This window comes from Macaca nemestrina, chromosome 6 (assembly GCF_043159975.1).
Source record: "Macaca nemestrina isolate mMacNem1 chromosome 6, mMacNem.hap1, whole genome shotgun sequence".
Classification (NCBI taxonomy): Eukaryota; Metazoa; Chordata; class Mammalia; order Primates; family Cercopithecidae; genus Macaca; species Macaca nemestrina.
Genome location: NC_092130.1, coordinates 124,884,098 through 124,908,721, shown reverse-complemented (window position 1 = coordinate 124,908,721; position 24,624 = coordinate 124,884,098). Strand labels below are relative to the sequence as shown.

The following is a 24,624-nucleotide window of genomic DNA, read 5'->3' as shown; positions in this document are numbered from 1 at the left end:
TGAGTAAATATTGGTCATTAACTTTTATCATTTAGGTTATTTCTGTGGTTTTTATCTCTCACTATGTATAGCATTTGTAACTTCAAAGTTTTATAAGAATATAAAAAATACAGACATGTATATATGGAGAATATTAAAACTTGTTTTTATATTCTTTCATTTGCTTAAGAAGTATGCTGGTTCATGGCAGTACCTGCACTGTAAAAAAGTTGGTCTTCATAATTCCTTCCTGTAGAATACACTACAGTTACTTTTTTTAAAAAAAAAATCAGACTCTTAGAGCTGCCCATCAAAACACTGACATTTAAGTGGCAGAACACTTAGATTGGCTTCTGAACCACTGATGCCTAACTAGAAGGAAAAATTATGGGCGCATTATTGTGTGTCTTCCCCACACTCCTTCCTCATGTCATAAACTCCTTTCTTGTCTTCAGAAGCAGCTCCTTATCCTCAGAGAGTGTAGTGAAAACAAAGCAGTCATATGGGAAGATTGACTAATTTGCCACAGAAAACGGAATATTTAAAACTATGAACCAAGCAACTCTTGATTTTATGTATGCATGTGCATGTACAAGACAATAGAAAGATAGCTATGTGGTATAAACAGAAAAATGACAGTCCAACTAGATTATTAGTTATTTCATATCTACAGTTAGATGTGAGCTATTTGTCAAAATCAAGGATGAGAATTAGTGATTTAAAATTTTAAATAAAATAATCTAACACACACCATCTTTTAAGCATCATTAAAATGAAAAAAATAATGTTAATGTTTGCTTTCAGGGAATATGGAGCCATTGATGATGTAGATATTGATCTGCATATCGATGTTAGCTTTCTTGATGTAAGTATCAATTTTATGTAATATGAATGGTGCATTTAAAATACATTTATTTTATTTTGGGGGAAATTTAATTTTTAGTTGTCTTATAATACTATTAGTTACATATTGACTGTTAAGGTGCTTTGTGAAGAATTGATGTGATTGTCAAAGAAGCAGAGATTTTATAAACATATATATTTGCATTGTTTTTTCTAATGTTATCTGAAATTTATGGGCTTTTATAATACTTTGTTATATTTTAAGTGTTCATTTTTAGTTCTCACACATAGAAGGCCAATATTTTCACGCAACAGTGGGTTTTGAGATAACTTACAGGCCTTCATGTTATATGCATTTTGCGAACACAAATTTTAAAAGTTTGTGTGTGTTTTTTTTTCATTTTGAACTCTAAAAAATGATTAATTCATCTTTTAAATATATTTGTGCAGGAGGAGATTGCTGTGGCTTGGGAAGTAATTCGAACAGAACCTATAATTGTTCGACTACACTGTTCACTTACGCAGTATTTAAATGGCCCAGGTTAGTTTTATTTCTTTCTTTATTATTTTTAATATTAATTAGCTGTGCACTATGCCTTAAGCAAAATGCGTGTTCATTTGTCAGTTCTGAGCAAAAGTGCTAAATATCTTGATAATGGTATTTAAAGAAGCTTGCATTCTAAGAAAGATGGTTTATTGCCAATATAACTTATGGAAACAGAAACATGACATTTCTTTTTATAGATTTTATTTCTTTATTTCTTTTTATAGATTTTCAGAAACTGACAAGTTTCTGAGACACAAACATTTAAAAAACGCAAAGGAGTACTTTGCATGTAGTAGAAACTCAGTAAATATATATATTTTGGGTTTTCCTTAGATACAATTATTTCTCTCTCTGATTCTGAGATTTAATTTTAATGCAATATATTTCTGTCTTTGAAAATAGAGATTATAATAGTGTATTTGTTTGCTGAATCTTTGAGGGACAATGTTGCTATTATATTTCACCTCATAGCTGTTTACAACAAAGGACCCTATCATAAGTCTTGCCAAAATTTACTTGGTAAAATGTTTTTTCCTACCTTCTACCACACACACACACACACACACACACACACACACACACACACGCATACATGCACACACACACAATTGTATCTACTTATATTGTTCCAGTTATCTACTGCTACATTAAAAAAGAAATCCCAAAACTTAGTGGCTTAAAAAAACTTACCTCTCACTATTCTTTGGGCACTTCTTGCTTGCAGTCTCCCATGATTTGCAGTCATATGTGGGTGGGGCTGGGGCCGAATCAAGGCCTCACTGAGTTGGATACACATGATGTTGGACGTTCAAATGGCTAGCAGTTGATGCAGGTGTCATCTCAGGACTCAATTGAGGCTTTTGGCTAGAGTACCTGTCTGACACATAGCTTCTTCATGTGGTTTGGGTTTCTTGTACCATGGGGACTGGGATGCAAATGCAAGTGTTGCAAGAGACAGGATGTAGAAGCAACCAGGAAAAGACATAGTGAGTCTTTGATTGTATTCTGTTGATCACAGCGGTTGAAGAGCCCACCCAGAATCAAGGGACAGGAACATAGACAGCACCTTGTGAAATCATGGGCATCTTTAATCTGCCACACAAGTTACTATGATGTCTGCATGTTTTTCCTTTAGGCATATCAGGGAATATACATCTACTGTTTGTTGTCACATAGGAAACATACTTGTTCTTTCAGATTTATAAAATACAGGAAAAATCTTTCATTTTTAAAGTTAGTCACTTGTTTTCTGTCTTTGCATAATACATTATATTCAAATTAATCAATGCATAATATAAATTACATATTCTAACTGATTTAATGCTGGACAAGAAAAAATAAGGGTTTAAAATATTTTTATTCTGATAATTTCAGATATATAAATATGTAAAGAAAAGTAATTTCTCATAATTCTTGTAATAAGAAAGCTAAATGGCTTGGTGTTGTTTCTGTTTTCTATGTGTATATGATTTATTTTTATAAAGTTGACAAAGAATTTTATAAATAGCTGTGCACCTTGATGTTAAGTCATGAGACTGTCCTCAAGTCATTAAATCCGCCATAAGGGAATGATTTGTAATATATGAAGAATATTTCAGCCCATAGTTGTATGTGTTCTTGTTCCTTCCCCACATATTCTGCCATATGGCTAACTTTTTTCTTATTTTAGTGATTTGAAATGTCATTTGATTTTATTTTAATGATGGTTAAAAGAAAAGGAAATCCTTATGTCTGAACTTTATTTAGGGTTAGGAATGAAATTGGGCTGGTTAATCTCTACTCACCCAAACCCCATCTGTGTGAGATGATACTGAAGCATGCTTTTATGTAATCTTACCTCTGATACTTATTTTTTGATATAATCTTGAATGTAAGGGAGATATTTTCCTTCACAATATCTCTTTAAAGATTTTTTACATTTGCATGGTTTTGTAAATATTTTAACACTCATTTTAACTCATGGTTAGATTATTTTAATGTTCAGTACAATTCCTTTAGTGTCACAACTCATCTGCTCTTTCTTTCATCTATATTGGTTGATTTATATATTTAACAATTTGGAAACCAAGGAAACCTGAGGATTATGTTTTCTTTTTTCATACCCGAGAATGACTTTCTGTTTTGTGAATGAGACAAACTTGTCCAAGTAAAATTAGCGAGGTCATGATAGTTCTCCTCCTACAAAAAGCAAAAATGCTTTAGAAACTTCTCATTTTGTGCCTGAAGTATTTTAACTCTTTTTATTTGCAAGAAGTCCGTTTTGATTTGTTTGTGTTTTGTTGTGTACTTTTTGGACTGCTTTTCTTCTTCTCCTTGATGCTAGTTTTTCTGTATTTATTTTTGCATGGTGTACCTGACTGAGTCTTAATTCACCTCAAGTGCATTTTATGTAATTATTATTCCTTCTTTACCTGCTAATCCCAATATCCTGATTGGATCTAACTCTTTTGTCCTCCATGTTTTTCATTTCTCTAATTCTTTCATCCTTCATATCTGAAAACTTTATATGTTCTTTCCAATCTGTCTTCTGCTCCACTGAGTGAATTGTTTTCGTGATTTCATCTTAAATTTAATGTTCCCATTGTATTTTTAATTTGGCCATATTCTTTACTGATTCCATATTATTCCTCCTTTATCACCAGTCGCTTTCATTTTATTTGTTTAGTGTCATTTTGAGTTTTGTTGTGAATATCAATCAGTAATTGTCAAAGGTTTATCATTTTATTCCTATAGATGGAGTTTTGTTTTCCTCAATATTATATACAAGCAAGAGTTGAAATGTTCTTCTTTTGGAAATTAGTGTGATGTGTGAACAATTTCTTCCATTAATAAGAGGAAAGAAAGAGAATTCCATACTGACCCTACTTTGGAGTTGGCAGCTCTGAGATCTGCCCGCTGGAGGGGAGGGCTGTGAGCTCTGCTAGTACCCCCACCCTGTTCCCCTGGGTCCCCTTTCCCAGCTCTTGCTCCCATCCCCATTTCTGCACCCTTGGCTGCTAACAACTCCACTTGAGACCCTCAGTAGCTTGTCCTTGGACATATAAGCTTTCTCTTTCCTGGGGAGTGCAGGTAAGTACTTGGCAGTTTTTTTTATCTTCCCTTCACTCTTGTGAGGTGTCACTAGTGTGAGGGTACAGTGGCCTAGCTACTCTGTTTCAAGTCTGTACAAAGATGGGGTGGAAACTAGAACTTTCCCTGGATTTGTACCCTTGCTTGGCTTTTTCTTTTCCTATCTAGCCCCTTCTCGCTTGTTCTTATTGTTTCCTCCTGAGAACAATTCCGAGTACATTATTTGTCCCTTGTCTGCACTCAAGGTCTGCTTCTGAGAGAACTAAGGATGATGGGTCCAGGGTCACAAAAAAGGTAGCATCTGCAGAGGGAGGAAGCCCTGCTAGACCAATCTAGAGTGTCTTCTCTGCCTTAGGGTTCATTTGCTCCCTGTTCTGAGAGGTGTCAGCGGTGGTTGACTTTTTTTATAGCATCTGTCTCTTTCATAGAATGGAGAGTTTCGCATCCATCCTGTAGGGCCCCTTAGGATTGGTTCCATCTGCTCTGTGCAAAATTTGCTGGGCATTTCTCACATGGGGATGGCATTACTCCAAGTTTCTGGTCTTTTTTACTGGTTTTCTCCTATTTCTATTAGGCACTGGTTATGACTGTGTTTGTGCAAAAGTATTCACTCACATTACCATCTTACTAGTAAACTCCCCAAGATAGTTTTTTCTTATTGAAAATTTGAGGAAACTATGATTGAAACTGTGCAGTAATATATAATATATGGATAGAACTGGAGACAGTGTTACTAAAAAGGAACTTTTAACTTATTATTCCAGGAGAATAATTAGGTTTTATCCTAACTTATGATTAGGATTATTGCTAGGAAATAAAAAAGTGAGAAAATATTTATGAAGAGTGTTTGTGCTATGCCCATAATGCCTCTGCCTGTCACAGAATACCATTATTTCAGTTTCCATCTGTAAATAAGTTATCACCTTATTAAGGTTAAGCAGATGAACTTTCCAATTTCAGTATCCCATTTTATGGTGTGTTGCCTGAGACCACTCCCAATATCTGATACTACATCTGTTAGAATCCAATCAGAAAACAAACCACTCTAGTATCTCAGGTAAAAAAATTAAACCTAAAGAGTTAGTTAAACCAGTGGCTAAAAAGTTGGGAAGAAAAGCAGGATGGTGAAGCCCATCAGAGAGTGGTAGGAGGAGACCACTAAGGAAGATGACAGCAAGAGATCACTACAGTCCCTTGGGGCTGGGGTGACACTGGAAAAGGGATGGTATGCAACAGAATCCAAATATCAGGGAAATCTTACAGGTTCTAGAACCATGTCAGGAGTTGCTCTGTAGGAGTTACGGCCACAGAAATAGGACATGTCTGGTAAAGAGCTGCAACCATGGAGAAGATATGACAACTGCTAAAAAATGCCCACACAAGACAGGAGAGGAGAAGGAAAGAGAGATGAGGGAATAGGAGGGAAAAGAGAGAAGAGAGAAGGGGAGAGGGAGAAGGGAGATGGGGTAGAAGGGAGGAGAGAAAAAGAAAGGAAATAGTACCTTGATTCTCTTTCTCTGTCTCTTCCTCAAGTCCAAACAGAGCTTCCATTAGTCAAACCTAACCAGAAGGTAGTTGGCAAGGGACCATGGAAATGCAGCCTAAAGGTGGAAGAATGAGGAATGGACTTGAGAGCAAACAAAACACAATGGCCTATATGTATATCCTTGTCAAATGCATAATGCTGTTAGACATTTTTAAATTTACATAAATGCTATTGTGCTATAGATTTTATTCTCTTAACCACTTAGCAACAGAATTCCTGGCCCTGTTGCTCTGTGTACACTAATATATACTATAGTATAGATCCACTACAATTTACGTATTTACTTTGTTAGTGATGGCCACCTACATTATGGTCAGATCCCTGATGCCATAATCAGTGCTGCAAAGAGTGTCCTTAAATAACTTATTTTATGGACTTTATGACAGTTAACTTATGAACAGTGGAATTTTTATGGGTTGGTCTAATCTGAGCTGAGAGCACATACTCATTATCATTTCAATTGCTTGGCTGTACTTACTCATCAGAATTTCTCCAAATATCTGTTAACCATATAGAATTTTCCTTCTCTATGTTGCTTTGTCAAACCTTTATTTTTCTAATGTGTTTCCTGTCTTTGAATTTTATTATTGTTTATCTTGCAGATCCCTTTAGTATGTTAACTGTTGATAACTAGTGGCTTCAATTCATGCAAAAGTCTTTTACAGTGATATTTATGAAAAGTTGGTATTTGATATTTTTTATGAAAACTTTTTGAAATAACAAAATTCAGCGATTTAAAAATTCAGTGATTTAAAAAGAGTGTTTCCAATGTGTCTTTGGAAGGTATCAGCATTTATAGTAAAATGGACTTACAAGAAATGTATGGCTAATTCAAGATCTAGACTGACCTACTTAACAGTTCTTTTTGAAAAGGATTTATTCCTACATTTTGGAAATGTATAAATAACAGTTATTTAAACATCAAGATTTGGCTACAGCTAATCTGACAATATATCTGTGAGAGAACGGGAATGATATGAATTGAAGACATCTACCTCCTTATCCACTTTGAAACTAAAGATAAGGATTATTTGTATTATATATGGGGAAATATACTTTAAATAAAGATGATATAATTTATCACTCTTATGATAATGTATATTTTCTGGAATTGCTGATATAGAGATGCAGTTTTTCATCACAAGGACAAAGCTGTTTTTAGTTGAAAATGATAAACAACTAACAATACTTTAAAATGATTTCTGTGCATATCATCTCATTATTGGTACCTCTGTTCTTGCATGATCAGTGCATTAGAATAATTTCCACATATCTTGGGCAGCCCTCACTTCCCAACTACAGTTATATGAGAGATAAGAAAACATTGAATAACTTTGACCTTTTTTAAAAACATGAAAATATGTCACTAGTACTTTCTGTCAAGTTCTTTTCTTATAAAAGAACATTTATTTGTAGTTTCTAGTTTTATGTATCAGTACAGTTCTGGGGATTTTTGTTATTGTTGTTTGTTTGTTTGCTTGTTTTGCTTAGATCACTAATTTTAGCTATGTTTATTCCTGAGTACTTATTTGGATAATTAGACTTTTATAGTTCATTTTATTTTCTAACTTATTATTGATTATCAAGAAAGTATTAATTTTTTTAAATGTTGTTAAAAATGAACTTAAAATGTTTTTAAATTTACAGAAAAATTGCAGCTAGTACAGAGGTCCTATACACTCCAACCTCTGTTTCTCTGTTTATTAACATATTTCATTAATACACTGAATATAATTAGTTACATTTATTTTATTAGTAATATGTGTTTTAGAACTTGAATTTTGGAATATTTTATGAATTCCAAATTATGAATTTTGGAAATTTTAGAATTTTATGAACTCTTTTAGTATATTCCAAAATTATAGTTCATTTAGATTTTATGCTATTAATTGAGTCAATGTTTGAAATTTATATTTTTCTAGAAAAATTATTTTGATAAATGTTAACACTTGTTTTCTAGTCATGCATAGTATGATTAAGTTTTGGTCTTTGTATTATCAATTTATAAGAATAATTTGTATGTTCTGGATAAACATTTATATCTAGTATTATATAACCCTTCTTTCTTTCTACGTATATATCATACCCAGTTTTCTTCAGTAAAGGCATTAGTTCTAGTGCATTTTGGATTTTTCTACATTTTTGTAGGTAGATGTCTTTTGTTTCTCTGCCCTCATCTTCCCACTTTTTCTGTCTGCCTCTGAAGAGATTGTAGCTTCTTCAGTCTTCTTAGAGAAAATACAGTGCTTTCTCATTTAATTCCACTGAGGTTTTCAAGATGTTAGAATGTTTTTATGCACTTTTGAATTTTGAAAGCCTTGGGTTTGGGTTAAGTGGGATTGGAGTGATGTTTACTCTATACCTTACTCTCTGTACAAAGATTAAGGAGTTCTCAGGAAACGAACTAATTTTTTGGTGGTACAAACACCCAATTTCCTTGATTGATGGAGCATTTGTGTCCCAAAGTAGTGGCCAACAGGGGATACCATTTGGCTTACAATACAGGGCATGTGTGATCTGAGAAGGTCCTATGAGCAACACAGTCTTTGCTCTAATTATCTGCTGCCCCAACTGTTGCTATGAATGGCACTATCTAAGCTCCCATATGTCATCTTTTCATTTGCACACTAGTTTCTGTTCCCTTTCACCTAATTGGGACACCATCCCAGCAATTCAGTTCTCCTCCTCCTTCCTGTGCTATTTATTTCTCTTTTTCTCCTAGAAGACTCACATCAGCATATATTTCTCTTGTCTTAAAACAAAAACAAAAACAAAAACAACCTCTTGATCTCAAATGCCTCTTCAGTTGGGACCCTAATACTCTGCTTCTTTTGACTGTTAATTTCCTTGATTACAGTTGTCTCTATTAGCTTACTTCATTTTCCTTTTTCTTTTCTCTCTTTGAATCCACTCAAGTCAGATTTTAGTCCCATCATTTCTCAAACACTGCTTTTGTCAATGTCATCAGTAACTTCATTCTTGCCAAATGACTCATAACCTATTTTGAGTTATCATCTTAATTGATTTAGCAGTATTTCATAACAGTTGTTTACCTCCTCTTTGAAAATCTTTTTTTTTTCTTTTTTTTCTTTTTTTTTTTTTTTTTCCAGATAGAGTCTTGCTCTGTTACCCAGGCTGTAGTACAGTGGCATTATCACAGCTACTGCAGCCTCAACCTCCCAGGCTCAGGTGATCCTCCCACCTCAGCCTCCTAAGTAGCTGGGACTACAGGCATATGCCACCATGCCTATTTTTTTTTTTTTTTTTTTTTTAAATAGAGATGGAGTCTCCCTAGGTTTCCAAGACTGGTCTTGAACTCCTAGGCTCAAACAATCCACCTGCCCGAGCCTCCCAAAGTATTGGGGTTACAGGCATGAGCCACCGTGCCTGGCCTGAAAAACTTATTTGAATTTGTGTCCAGGTAGCAGCACTCTGGAATCTTCCATCCTCTTGGCCATTCCTCCCCAGCCTTCTTTGCTGAGCTGGGCTCGGGGCCTAATCCTCAGACTTTCTCTTTCCTCTGCCTACACTCACTGAGTGGTTTCTCATCCAGCCTCATGCCTTTAAATAAATATATATACACACACACACATACACACACACACACACACACACACACACACTCTGACTGTTCCAAATTTATATCTTTAGTACATGCCTCTCACCTTAATGCCTAAATGCTGGGCTTCTCCAATTGCCTTAACATTTCCATTTTAGTATCAAATAAGCATCTCAAATTTAAAGTATTTGGTCAAATAACTAGTCTTATCTGCCTTTCCAAACCTGTTTCTCCTACAGTCTTTCACATTGTAGGAATTGGTAAATTTCATCCCTCTGGTTGCTCAGGCCATAATCTTTGGATTCATCCTTAACTCCTCTTCTTTTTTTCACACCTCAAATCCAGTCCACCAGCAAAATCTGTCCACTCTCCTAGAAGTATGAATCCGAAATGTTCATCACCTCCACAGACCCAAGTTCTATATATCTTGCCTCTCTTGTTGCAATAAGTTCCTGACTGATTTTCCTATTTTTCCCTTTGCTCTTTGACCAATTGATCCTGCACAGCTCCACCATGCTCCTTCCCTGCTCTCATCTCCTGACGTGAGACCTTGTTCAGTTCTCTCGCCACACTGTTCTCCAGCTGTTCCTGGAATATTTCAGCATATTTTCTCTTCAGGGTCTTTGCCCTTGTTCTTGGGTCTGGCTGGGACATTTTCTTCCTGCTTGTTCTTATCTAACATTTAAACCTGAGCCCACATAGCCTGCAGCCCATATGTTTTTCCCCATCTTTATTTTCTCCAGAGCCTTTATTGCCATCTAGCATTGTATCTTTTTTTCTGTTTTTCATCTTCCTCCTCCCAGTGGATTTCCGACTTCATGGACGCAGGGATATTCGTGTGTGTTTTTACTCTTTCATCTGAAATGACTGGAGTGATGAGTGCAAGAAATACTCTTTAAACCAGTGAATAATGAAAAATAAGTGACTTTTTTGAGAGAAGTTATTAATTAACATAGTTACTGATTTAAAGAAATATATGTATATATGTATTTTTATATATTTAGTTACCGATTAAAAATATATATATATTTAAACATATATAAACATATATTTTAACATATTTAAACATATATTATTAAACATATGTAAATATATATATTTTAATGAATTTAAATATATATATACACCTGGTAAAAGTATGAATTACATGAAAAGGAAATCTCCTGTGCCTTCTTATCTTCCATTGTTTTATTCTAAAAATGATGTGTGTAGATGCAAACATGTTGTCTTTCTTCCACTTAAAAAGTAATGCACTAACTGTCCTACATGTGGCCAGTTCAGCTGTTGCTTACTTTGGAGATCATTCTTTCTTACTTTTACATATATTATACATTAATATATAATGACCATTAATGATCTCCTGTGTGGATATAGCATAAATAGCATTGTTTAGGACTGTATGTGCACTGCTTTTAAGTGTGTATATGTATATGCACATATATAATGCAGTTTCAGCCTTTTCCTGGCTGATGGTTGAGTTTCAGTTTCAAGTCAATACGTGACTGTGATCCTTTTTCCTTTCTAGTGCCCACTGTTGATGTCTTTCAGATTTCCACAAAAGAGCGATTTGGATTGGGACATCAGCTGAAAAAGTAAGTTTGCTAAAGTGCAAAAAAATAAATTTCTGCTAAAGAGAACCGAGTTCTCATTTTGTTCATGAAAACAAACAAATAAACAAACAAAAACCTTCTATTCAGTAAGAACTTTTTGAAGCAAGTCCCTCAAGAGAGGAAATCATCCTGATGCTAAAAGCTGCATTGATAATTTATTAGCAGGCCTCACTTTTCCACCTGGGCCAGGGTCCTTCTATTGCCATCCCAGATCCACTCTCTTTCCTCCAGCACCCTGCACTCTACCTGGGGAGGCTGACCTGTGTAGACACAGGCTCTGAGTCCCTAACATGACCAGTGGAGAGAGGAAGGAGAGTAAGATGGAAGTACTTACTGCCCTGGTTTCCTCCCTAGGAGGTCATCCTGAGCTGACCAGTCCTTCCACTGAAGCCTGCTGCTCTGCTCCAGGCTGCAGCGTGTACATGACTTTCTTTCTTACTGGGCTCTATTGAGGGCTCTCACTGCTCATTCCTTGGGGCCCAGAGGTGGGCAGCCACTGGCCCTGGACTCCTGCACTATGCCTACTTCCCATTCCTACCGCTTTGAAACGTTCGTTTTTTAAATAAATACTTTATTTCCTGTTTGGATCTTGATTTTGTTTTCTGATCTTTAAGTCTATTTTATATAAAAATGTATTTTTAAAAAACAGAAAAAGAAAACGCTGATAGAGCCAGGATACAATGGCACCAGAAAAAAAAAAAAGAAAGAAAATTGCATCTTAGAAGTAAATAGAGAACACTGATAAATTACAGACGCAAGAATTGACTCTCAAATTTTTCTAAAATCAGATGATCACTGATGTGATCTGAGACACAGACCTTTGGGACCCATTGGCCTGTGTTTTGGTATGCATCCAGAGGGCTTGTTGTGGTTTTCCCTGAAGAAAATAATGATGCCATCCACATGGTCTCCTTCGCCAACCTTCCACACAGAGGGAATACAGCTTTCTCTTTAGACATAGTGTCTAGGTGGGCCTTGATTTCATAAGAAGACATAAAGCCACCCAATTTGAACTGAATTTTAAAATTTAGGCACGTACCTCAGTTTGCCATGGTCAGAATATAAACAATAAATTCTCTACTTAATATCAGCTTTAAGAATTTGTGTTTATGGAGAATTCCTAGAGGATTATTTATTCTTCCAAATCTGCAAATTTAGCTTAAATGTAAATTTGTCAAGAAAGACCATTAGATAACTGTATACTTAAAGCCTGGTTTAGGCCTTTCATAGTGATGCAGTCTATATGATCACTTTTATTTTAATGGATTTAAATTTGAAATCATATGTGGGCTTCTACTGAGCAATATTCTAAGAAAAATCTATTGAAACTATATTTGATATATGAAATAGGGGACTTACTGAGATCATTTTGCCTGATGTAGGAAGCCACATATATGATATCTAGGATTTTGTATGTATTACAGAGCTCTAGAATTTTCTGAAATTTTTATGACTTAAATTGAGGCAGCACTACTCAAATGTGAGTTGTGTGCCTACCACATTTGAAAGGAAAAAACATTCTTACAAATTCCCAATGTTGAGTTCAAAGATATACAAATATAAAATTAGATAATAAACCCTTAATGTTTAGAATTCTGCATCTTTAAAATTAAATTCAATTTACAATATGTGTTTAGCATATTATGTAACGTAGTGTTCTCTTATAAGGACTCACAGGATAAATTTTCTCAGTTTTCCATTCTAGGATTAGGTATGCTTTCCCAGAGCACTTGGTTGTGTTTTTTTGATTGGATTTTGTTTCCTGCATTGTGCCCATATCCTGCATGTCTTGGAGATGAGCATGGAGCCTGCCTCCATGATGAGCATGGATGGCGTTATCCAAGTTGAGCACCATTTCACCTTGACACATTTTTTTATTCTATTATTTTTTTTCCTCACTCAATTTGCTCCCTTGTTTTTATACTCTTCTACTTTGTGTACTTTTATAAGCCACTTACAAACTTTTTTTTTTTAAGTAGCATGGAGCTGATCAAAGTAAGATAAGAATTACAAAAGCACACAAGTCTAGGAATAAATAGCCTTCTACCCTTAATGGCTTCTGGGTACATTATATAGGCTCAGCAAAAAAAATTGTATATATAATCCCAACTCTGAGAAATTAAAGAAAGCTATGTGCCTTTTTCACTGTTTAAGTACCTAGTAACATATATAACCTATTTAATTAATATCCCTATCCAAGTGATTAATGTTTTTAAAGAGTTACTTGCTTTTAGGGATAAATATTAGCTATGTGGAAAGTTTGTTAATATAGATTAGATTTTTTTTTTTATGATCCTTGAGAAATTTTGGTCTGATATGTTTGTTTCCCTAATTATAAATAATTAGATTTGGCTATGATCCTTAAGGTCACTGCCAGCCTAAAATCCCATAATTTTAACAATCTAATTTCATGCTCACAATACTTTATAAAAAGAAACTCAATATAAAGAGGTTATTTTCTTAGAAACATCAGCAAGTTAGGAAGGCAGATTTAGAATCTAGGCTCCTTGTTATCAGTTGGTTTTCAGTAAATAAAAGACACTCTTATTTACTGAATAACTTTTTCACAGGAAAATTTTTTTCTAGTGGTTTCAGACAGCAGAATAATCTTATCAACAATAGCAACAGCAAATGCTCATGCAGTACTTATTATGTGTCATGCACTATTCTAAGTGTTTAACATATAATAAGACATTTAATCTTTACAACAACTCTATGAAATAGGTCTTGTTACTCTCATATTTCCTAGATAATGAAACTGAAGCCCAGAGAGGTTGAGCAGCTTGCTCATGGTCACACAGCAAGAAAGTGATAGAGCCAGAATTTGACTCTAAACCAGTACTTATGACCCGTAAACTAATCTGCTTCTCATATAATCCTGGATATTCCTTTGCTTGAGATAAGATGTGGAATTTATGTTTGGCATTGAATGAATATTGAGAGAATGTGAAGTCAAAATAGCCTAAAAGAAAAAATATTCATGTATTTTCTCATGGCTGACCTGACACAGATATCACAGATATAGTGATTGGTCTTATATAGGGTATCCTATCATTCAAAGGCTCAGCATATCACAGACAATGGAAATAATCTTCGATTTTTGTATGACTTTATGTTGAGTCTGCACTGATCAAACCTTAGTTGTGTTTAAGGGGGGAAAATATTACAGATCTTCAGTTTTCCCTTAAATATATTTGCAACGTAAAATTAGGTATAAATTTTTCATATGTAGAGTTCCCTACATTTGTAAAACGAAATTCAATTTACAACTTAAGTGCAAATCAAAATAAAATACTTGAAATTCAAAGTAATACTATTAATTTGGTTTATGATATTATTTTGCTAAAGCTATTTCACCATCACAATTCGAATATAATACTGGCTGCTCTAGTGCATAGTTTTTTTTTAAATTAACATGTAAAACAGTATGATGTCATCCCTATGTACGTGCTTTTTCCACTGCCCTGGAACCTTTTTTCACATAGTTGGCCATGACATCATCTGCTCTTGACTTGATGCAAATGTATACTTTACTTTGAAATTTTTCACTTTTTTCCCCTACAATCAGCCAATCACTGGCAATGGTAGTAGTTCCTTTTGGTGCTGCCAGCACAATAGTAAACACAAACTCAAATGTAAATACTGAAGTCCCTTCATGGTTCTCTATTATAAGGAGGTGGTTGTTATACCAAATGTGCTCATATGTATACTCCAGATTACCCCTGAAATTAAACACAACATTGAACGTCTTTTAGAAAACACTTAATTTCTTTTGCATCCAAGAACAACTAGGTACCTGGGTATTCAAGTTTAAGAATTATTGATTTTAGATGTTGAATCACACTTTGAATCCTAATGTAATATAAAAGTGGGAAACTTTTTAGCCATTTTGACCTGTTTGGTTTTTTGTTCCACTTAGCTTATCAAGATTAGGCAAGCACTTGCCATCTTTCTTAGAGAATGGTGCATAGGAGTAACAATTTTCTATGGGAAGAAAATCTAACTCTGCTTAATACAAAGGGTTGTGTCAGTGGAAATTTCAAATTAGGTACAGGGAGAAATGATGATCTTATTATTACATTTAAATCCTGCTGAAATTTTGGGTAAAAAAAATTCAAACATGAATAAAATGTTTCTTGTGCTGACTGAGCGAATTTACTGTGAATTTGGAATCATGGCATCACTTATTGCAGTGTTATTCCCTTTTTCTCACCACTTCCACTGCTAAAAGGACTCCAAAATAATTCAATATGTAACTGTTTATTCTTCTGAACTTACCAAAACTAGCAGAAAAAAAACCTAACTGATATACTTTCTGGCCATCTGAGTGAGTTTGTTAAGACCTGAAGGATCCTGAGAACTTAGTAACTGGCGTTGTGCTAAGAGTCACGTGTGTCCAATTTGAATAACACGTGTTATACGTATCAAAACCCATTTGATAATATACGTACTACTGCTCTGTCACTTGCATCTGTGCTAACTTGGGCAGATTTCATTCTCTTATTTGTGAAATGTGTGGAATAACAGCTACTTGCTGGGGGTACTGTGAAAATTAGAGGGAAAAATGTGCCTGTAACATTTCTGTTTTACTCCGTGACATATTGTAAGTCATAAACAAATATTGGGATCATTTTCCTGATCCCAAAGCAATGTGTTAGAAATAACTGAAAAGAGCATAAAAAACAGGCAATCCTGAAGTTATTTTTGAAGAAAAAAAGTTTAATTTATTGCATGCTTGATGTTTAATTGTAAAATTTCATGTCTACTTAAGTATTAGTGTTGAGGGCCACTGCCGTGTGGAAAATGGAGATATACAGAAGCCATCCAAGCCTGGGACCTTTCCCAGATAAGAACAGTGTATCCAAGTCCACAGTTGACGTTCTGGAATTCTTTACTATAAAGCACTGATGGAGCGATTTTGACATAGAAAATATCGAGATTAGGAGTTACCAACATCCTGCCTTCTGATATTAACTAAACCAATTTAAGGATACCCAGTTTTGAAAATTTAGTATAGTATATTCAAAGGTAAATGGGCTGTGTTGAAGATGTAATTTGCTGACCACATATTTCTACGTAGAGCAAGTTCTGCATGTTTTCTTTTTATGTATGACTTTATAGCTTTCCTTTCCTTTTCATGAAGAAGATGTTGAAGCAAGTCAAGTAAAAAGAAAATGGCTTTACTTCTGTCTTAATACATAGCATTATAATTAGTAACAAATATTTTCTTAAAAATTGAATTTCTAGCACCAAAAATTTAGATTTTTTTTGCCACTTCAGCTCAAGTTGTTGATCCTGAAGGCCGTCTTTATAATTCTCTTTAGATCTCTATTGTTCTGTCGTTTGAATTATATCCTAGTAATATTATAATTTAATTATTTAAATAAATAGCAATCATTATCATTTACTGTGATATAACTAGTCACAGTTAAGTTATGCGAATTTGTTATATGATGCTTTCCTATGGATGAAAAATCTTGTATGATTCTAAATTAGCATCTCACTGATTTCCATGTGCTTGCTTTTATTTGATAAATGCATTTTCTACATAATAAATACAGTAACATTAATTGAAATTGCCCTGGAGTGGTGATAACAGAATTACCTTTGGATTGACAGAATCATGCAGACATTTGTTACACAGCAGTGGAAACAGAGCAAAGAAAAATCCAATTGCCTGCACAATAAAAAGTTGTCAGAGAAGAAAGTGAAGTCTCCCCTGCATTTATTTTCTACTTTGCGCAGGTTGGTAACAGGCAACTTCGTCATTGTCTTACTAAATGCTGTGTGTGTGATGCAGTTCATACTTACAGCATTCTTTCTATAGTATTGGCATCTGTTTATTTTCTTTATAACCTCTAAGAAAAGACTGAGTTAGATGCATTCCATCAAAAACATATTCATTTCTCTGTTTAGAGTTTTTATTAATATTTATTTAACATTGGTTACGTTTGCTAAAATTACATTCTTTGCTTTTTAATCACCTAGAGTTTTTCCTACCAAAATTAGTTTCATTATAGGGCTTTGGGATAGATAGGAGGGAAACAAAATCTTAGAACCTTTTTTTTTGCTTTTCAGGAAAAATGGGATTCAAGTCCTGTGATCATTCTGCACATACCTTTGATTTCAGTTTTGACTGGGTAGGCTATATTAAAATGAGGTGGTAGAATATTTGTAGCACAGTCAAGTTGAGTTTGAGAATGACAAGCTTTCTTCATGGTCTGCCATACCTGTGATTTGCCCTGTATTAATTGTTGTTCAATTTTGAAGGTCGCCAAGTTATCCTCCGCCTGGTTGTGGTAAAAGCAAATCAAAACTGAAATCTGAGCAGGACGGAATCTCTAAAACGCATAAGCTGCTGCGGAGGACTTGTTCCAGCACAGTCAAGACTGATGATGTGTGCTCCACAAAGTCACACAGGACCTTTGGCCGCTCCCTGTCCAGCGATCCCAGGGCTGAGCAGGCTATGACAACAATTAAATCGCACAAACTTTTGAACCGTCCCTGCCCTGCAGCTGTTACGTCAGAGGAATGCCTCACTCTAAAGTCGCATAAACTATTGACTCGATCTTGTTCTGGAGATCCGCGATGTGAGCACAACACAAACTTGAAGCCCCACAAACTGTTAAGCAGGTCTTACTCTAGTAATCTCAGAATGGAAGAATTGTATGGACTGAAAAATCACAAGTTGCTCAGCAAGTCCTACTCCAGTGCCCCCAAGTCATCTAAAACTGAGCTTTTCAAGGAACCCAACGCAGAGGGCAGGAGGCTCTCTCTTACCTCAGGGCTTATTGGTATCCTAACACCGTCTTCATCTTCATCTTCTCAGCCTGCTGTGCGTAAATATTTTCATCTTGAGTTCTTAAATGTTAGCTAAGGTGCAGTCGAATTTTTTTTTTTTTTTTTCTTATAAGATCTGGTGGAAAAAGAAGCAAAACTTTGTTTTAATTTACCATTTTAAAATATCTTTTTGGATATTGTTTTGCATACCATACATTTGCAACTGGCACTGAAATGTCACCTTTGGTTCTGAAAAAAAATAAATGTAGCTACCCATTTGAAGTCCAGTTCAAATTCTTGTCATAGTAACAAATGCTACTGAAAACAGAAGGAAATGCATTGGATTCACAAAGCCCTTACTTATTAAACAAGCATATAATTTTAATGTTTCATTAAGTATGTGTATCTAATCTCTGGTCTTCTCACATGAGTGGTGGAGGACCACATTTTTCTTGTGGTTAAATTAAGAGTAATTCCCTTTCAATTACATATAAGAGAACTTTGCCCATGCATGTTGTTACCTGTGGAGAGGGGCAGCATTTATCGCTTTATCCCAGAGCTTCACTTAAAGTTGTTTTTAGTATCCCTTTTCTACTGAAGTCACTTTATGCTGGAGCTGTTTTGGGGGGACATGGGACCAGGAGATTACTTTAATAATTTAAGTCCTTTTGATGGTATTTATCAAGAATAACGCTTACACAAAATTTATCACTAGCATAATTGGCATGATAGCCAATTTCATGCTAATGATAAATTCATAGACCTGTCTTATGTATATTATTAACATATTCAAAACAGTTGATGAAAAGTTTTGTTTCCTTTTGCTAAATATATATGTGTGTATGTTGGGGGTGTGTGTTTAACTCTAACCATTAATGTGTATACACACTCAGCAAGAGATGAAATTGAAAAAAATAAAGGCTTTTAGGAAAGTAAGGTTATTCTTATATAGGTTTATTTCCAAAATTAAATTGTAAACTATACTGTATATTTATTTTATGAAAAGTTGAATATGTTGTCAGTTTCACATGAGCATCCTAGAAGCCCATTCCTACTCAAAGATAAGTTTTAAGGACATAGAGCAAATAATGTAGAACAGTTACACAGTGGAATGTTTCCCATGTCAGCTTCATCCAAGAAAGATCATTTCAGACATTCTGTAAAAGAAAATGCCTTAATGACTTCCAATATGGCTAAGCATAATACATAGTTTTCTGTTATGACACTTTCAGTAGCTGTCTAATATTTCTTTGGAGGAATAATTGTATCTAATTGTAAAATAAGACTGATGTTCCCTAATGAAGAGTATGAGCATTTGCTGATTAGTAACAGAAGAAATGAGTTTTTGTGATCATGTAAAGATGCCAGTCATTTTTGCTAGAAGATCAGCAACTAAGAATGCTATTCATTTACTGTAGGCAAAAATTGCATTAGTAATGGTAGAAAAGGGTATTTATTATAGAGTGAACAAAAAGGTTTTTAATTTTGATGTCATCATCAGTGACTCAATTCATTTTTCATGTGCTCTTAGATCACTTTTGTATTCACTATTGCAAAGAGTAAAAGACTGTAATTTATACATTTTTAAATTAAAGAAATTATTATTGTTTTCTTACTTTGCTTTTTATAGCCAAATGGTGCAAAATGCATTCCAGTACGAGACCGCGGCTTCCTCGTGCAGGTATGAGCCAAAACTCTATCCACTGTAGAAATATTTTAATTCCTACTGGGTTTTAAAATCATTTATGAACTTGTCTTAATTATTTTTCCTTACTGTTTTATTCAGACAATTGAGTTTGCTGAACAGCGGATCCCTGTATTAAATGAATACTGTGTGGTATGTGATGAGCCACATGTGTTTCAAAATGGCCCTATGCTTAGGGTAAGTTCTTGCTGATAGAATGTTAGTGTTGGTTTAGAATACAGAAATACAGAAAAGGTTCGAAATATAAAAATAAGTAAATAAATGCAATTTAAAGCAAATACTCTTTATTGAGCAAATTATTTACATATAATTTTGACAAAATGAATTCGTATTACTTCTAAAGTAGCCTGTGAAAGAGCAGTTAGTTTGATATTAGGAAAATGTTTCTTACTATATTTTTTACATATGTTTATCTAACAGCTATTTATCCATCTATACCTATATCAACATTAAGCATCATAAATTGTGGAATTTTGAAGAACCAGTGTTTACAAGGTTATATGACAAGGATGCTTAGGCAGTGTCCCTTCAAAACTCCACAATTTAAGATGCTGAATATAAGAGAGGAGAGTCTTGGTCCTATACATGTTAAAAGAGGTACACAGTAGTAGAGAGAGGATCAGAATAAAGATTTCCAAAAATGCTAACATCCTGACACATTTGGGACATTATCATGGGAGTATGAAAATAAGAATCGGTGTATACATGCATTTTGGGGAGAACTATTCAATTTTAAAATGATTTTTTTTGCAATTTTTATTGCAAAAATTTAACACATAAATCACTACTTAAAGTACACAATTCAGTGTTTTTTCATATATTCACAATATTATATAACCATTACCACTATTTAATTCCAGAAAATGGAATTTCCATTACCCCCAAAAGAAATATCCTGTTAGCAGTCACTCCCAATTTCCGCCTCCTATCATCCCCTGGCAATTATGAACCTGTTTTCTGTTTCTATGGATTTGGCCATTCTGGATATTTGATGTGAATGGAATTGTATAATATGTGGCCTTTTGTTTCTGACTTCTTTCACTTATAATGTTTTCACGGCTCATCTATATAGCGTGTGTCAGTACTTTTATTTCTTTTTATGGCAGAATAATATACATTTTATGGATATACCACATTTGTTTATCCATTCATCAGTTGATGGAACTGCTAGAACCTATGTTAACTCTGTTTAACTTTCTGAGGAACCACCAAACCTGTTTTAACAGTTGCTGCATAATTTTACATTTCCATTGGCAATGTATGATAGTTACAGTCTCTATATATCTTCCCCATGTATTATTCTCTATTTATTATTATTTTTTAAATTACAGCCATGCTAGTATGTGTGAAGTGGTTTCTTATTGTGGTTTTCTTATGCACTTCCCTAATGACAAACTAAAAGATGCTAAAATATTTTGATTTTCTGCTAAAAAGATTTTGAGCCTCTTTTCATGTGCTTATTGGCCATTTGTGTATCTTTTGAGAAATGCCTATTTAAACCCTTTTCATATTTTTAAATTGGATTATTTGTATTCTTATGAGTTGTTAGAGTTCTTTATGTATTCTGAATATTTTATCCTTACCACATATATGATTTGCAATTATTTTCTCCTATTTTGTGGTTTGTCATTTCATTTTTTAATAGTAATCTTTGACACACACAAGTTTTTAATTTTTCTGAAGTCTTGTTTATCAATTTTTTCTTTTGTTACTTGTGTTTTTGATGTTGCATCTAAAGATGAATTGCTTAATTCAAAATCACACAGTGCACTTATGTTTCCCTCTAAGAATTTCATGATTTATGTCTTATATTTAAGTCACAATACTTTTTGAGTTAATTTTTGTATATGGTGTTAAGTTGGGGTCCAAAGTCATTCTTTTGCATGTAGATACCCAGTTGTCTCAGGACCGTTCTTTGAAAAGACTATTTTTTCTCTACTGAATGATCTTGGCACCCTTGTTGAAAATTATTTGACTATAGATGTTTTGGTTTATTTCTGGACCCTCAAGTCTTTTTCCACTGATCTGTATGTCTGTCCTTAGGCCAGTACCACATTGTCTTGATTAATGTTGCTTTATAGTAAGTTTGAAGTCAAGAGGCACAAATCCTCTTTGTTTTTGTTTTATAAGATTACGTTGACTGTTTGGGGTCTCTTGCATTTCTCTGTCTATGGTTCATTTATCCATTTCTGCAAAAAGGCAGTTGGAATTTTGATAGAGTTGCACTGGAATTGTAAATCAGTTTGAAGACTATTGCCATTGGCTGTAGACTGAATGTGTTCCCCCCAAAATTCATATATTGAAATCCTAACTCCCATGTGATGGTGTTAGGAGATGGGTTGTTTGGAAGGCGATTAGGTCATGAGGGTGGTGCCCTCATGAACAGGAATAATGCCTTTATAATAGAGCACAGAGAGCTCTCTCACTCCTCTACCATGAAAGGACACAGCAAGAAGATTAATTTGTGGCCTTACTGTCACTCTGGTCTATGAATCAGCAGATGGGCCCTCATCAGGCACTGAATCTCCTGACATCTTTATCTTCCCAGCCTTCAAAACTATGAGTAATAAATATTTGTTGTTATAAGCCACTCAGCCTATGGTATTCAATTACAGCAGCCGGAACAGACCAAGACATCATCTTAACAATATTAACCTTTCCAATTTGTGTTCACCAGATTGTTTTATTTATTTAGGCTTTTAAATTTTTATTTCAATGCTATTTTGTAGTTTTCAGTATTCAAGTCTTACATTATCTTGGATAAGTATATTTTTAAGCATTTTACTATTTTTGAAGTTACTGTAAATTAAGTTGTTTTATTCCATTTTCAGAATGTTATTTGCTATTATATAGAAATAGAAGTTATTTTTGCATGTTAATCTTTTCTCCTGCAACATTGCTGAACTTATTTATTAGTTCTATTAAGTTATTTTTGGATTCTTTGTTTCTCTATATAAAATTATGTCTCTTGCAAATAGAGTTTCACTTTTTCCTTTTTAATCAGGATGCCTTTTATTACTTTTCCTTACCTAATGTGCTTGACTAGAACCTTCAATACAAGACTGATTAGAAGTGGCAAGAAAAGAAATTTTTATCTTGTGATTTAGGGGGAAAATGTTCAGCCTTTCACTGTTAGTTGGGGATTTTTCATAGATACCACTTACCAGGTTGAGAAAAATCCCCTTCTAGTCCTAGTTGTTAGGTGGTTTTATAATAATGAAAGCATTTTTGTCTGTTTTTGTTTTCCTGTGTCTCTTGATATTACTATGTTTTTCTTTTATTTTATTAATATGATGTATTACACTGATTTTTTAATATGCGATAACAACTATCTGGGCCTGGAGATTGCTGTTTTGGATTTTTTTTTTTTTTTTTTTTTGAGATGGGGTCTTACTTTGTCACTCACGTTGAAGTGCAGTGGTGCAAACATGGCTCACTGCAACCTCAACCTTCTGGGCTTCAGTGATGCTCCCACCTCAGCCTCCTGAGTAGCTGGGACTACAGGTACATGCCACCATGCCCAGCTAATTTTTAAAATGTTTTGTAGAGATGGGATCTCACCATGTTGCCCAGGCTGGTCTTGAACTCTTGGGCTCAAGGAATCCTCCTGCCTTACCCTCTCAAAGTGTTAGGATTACAGGTGTGAGCCATCAAACCTGGTGAAAAATTTTTAATTTATGAATTCAATTTCTTTATTAGTTATAGGGCTATTCAAATTATCTTTTTTTTTTGAGACGGAGTTTTGCCTTTGTTGCCCTGGTGTGATCTCGGCTCACCACAGCCTCTGCCTCCCGGGTTCAAGCGATTCTCCTGCCTCAACCTCCGAGTAGCTGGAATTACAGGCAGGCACCACCACGCCCAGCTAATTTTGTATTTTTATTAGAGACGGGGTTTCTCCATGTTGGTCAGTCTGGTCTCAAACTCCTGACCTCAGGTGATCTGCCCGCGTCAGCCTCCCAAAATGATGGGATTGCAGGTGTCAGCCACTGTGCCCAGCCTCAAATTATCTATTTTATTTTGGGTGAAATGTGATATTTTTTGCTTTTAGAGGAATTGGTCCATTTTGTCTCAGATGTCAAATGTATGTGAGTAATTTATTAGTATTCTCTTGTTGTTCTTTTGATGTCTGCAGAGTTTTAGTGATACTCTTTGTTTCATTCCTAATGTTGAACATTTGTATCATATCTCTGTTGGTCCTGCTACAGGCTTGTGGATTTTAGTTAACATTTCAAAGAACAGATTCTTCGTTTCATTGAGTTTCTCTATTTTCTCTTTCAAATTCATTTATTCTTTATTACCATTATGAAAGTGGGGATATTGAAGGCTCTGACTATTATTGTTGAATTGTTTTCACCTTCAGTTCTTTCAATATTTGATTCATGTGTTTTGGGAAATCTATTGCTAGATGCATATATGTTTGTAAGTGTTTTATCTTCTTGATGTTTTGACTCTTTTTTCATGTCCTTCTTTGTCTCTATTAGCAATTTTTGTCTTCAAGTCTATTTTGTCTGATTAGTGTAACCACTGCAACTCTCTATTGGTTATTATATGCATGGAATACCTCTTTTCATGCTTATGTTTTTATCCTATTAATGTGTTTAAAACTAACGTGAATCTCTTGTTGATAGCAAATTGTTGATCTTGTTTTTAAATCCTTGCTAAACTTTTTACTTAAACATAATTACTAATAAGGAAAGACTTCTACTATTTTGCTATTCATTTTGTATTTGCATTATATCATTTTATTGCTCTGTTTCTCCCTTATTGCCTTCTTTTGTGTGTTTAATAAGTATTTTCTAGTGTACCATTTTAATCCCATGTTGTAGCTTTTCAGTTTTTCTTAGTGATTGCTCTAGGGATTACAGTTAACATCCTAATTTCTAAAAATCTAGTTTGGATTAATACCAACTTGATTTTTTTTTTTAGTAAGAGACAGATCTTGCTCTGTCCTCTAGATCAGAGTGCAGTAGTGCTGATCATAGCTCA

General features: G+C 34.4%; 1 protein-coding gene across 4 annotated transcripts in view; it reads left to right on the top strand.

Annotated features, from left to right (window-relative positions):
• Positions 1-24,624, top strand: part of LOC105499347 (poly(ADP-ribose) polymerase family member 8) — a 189,660-nt gene that overhangs the window by 121,266 nt on the left and 43,770 nt on the right. For all 4 annotated transcript variants that reach the window (XM_011771891.2, XM_011771890.3, XM_011771893.3 and 1 more), the window contains 7 exons: positions 784-844; positions 1,273-1,363; positions 11,069-11,135; positions 16,773-16,898; positions 17,424-17,988; positions 19,564-19,614; positions 19,720-19,815. In XM_011771891.2, the coding sequence (XP_011770193.2) occupies positions 784-844; positions 1,273-1,363; positions 11,069-11,135; positions 16,773-16,898; positions 17,424-17,988; positions 19,564-19,614; positions 19,720-19,815 (1,057 nt within the window). The remainder of the gene's footprint in view (positions 1-783; positions 845-1,272; positions 1,364-11,068; positions 11,136-16,772; positions 16,899-17,423; positions 17,989-19,563; positions 19,615-19,719; positions 19,816-24,624) is intronic.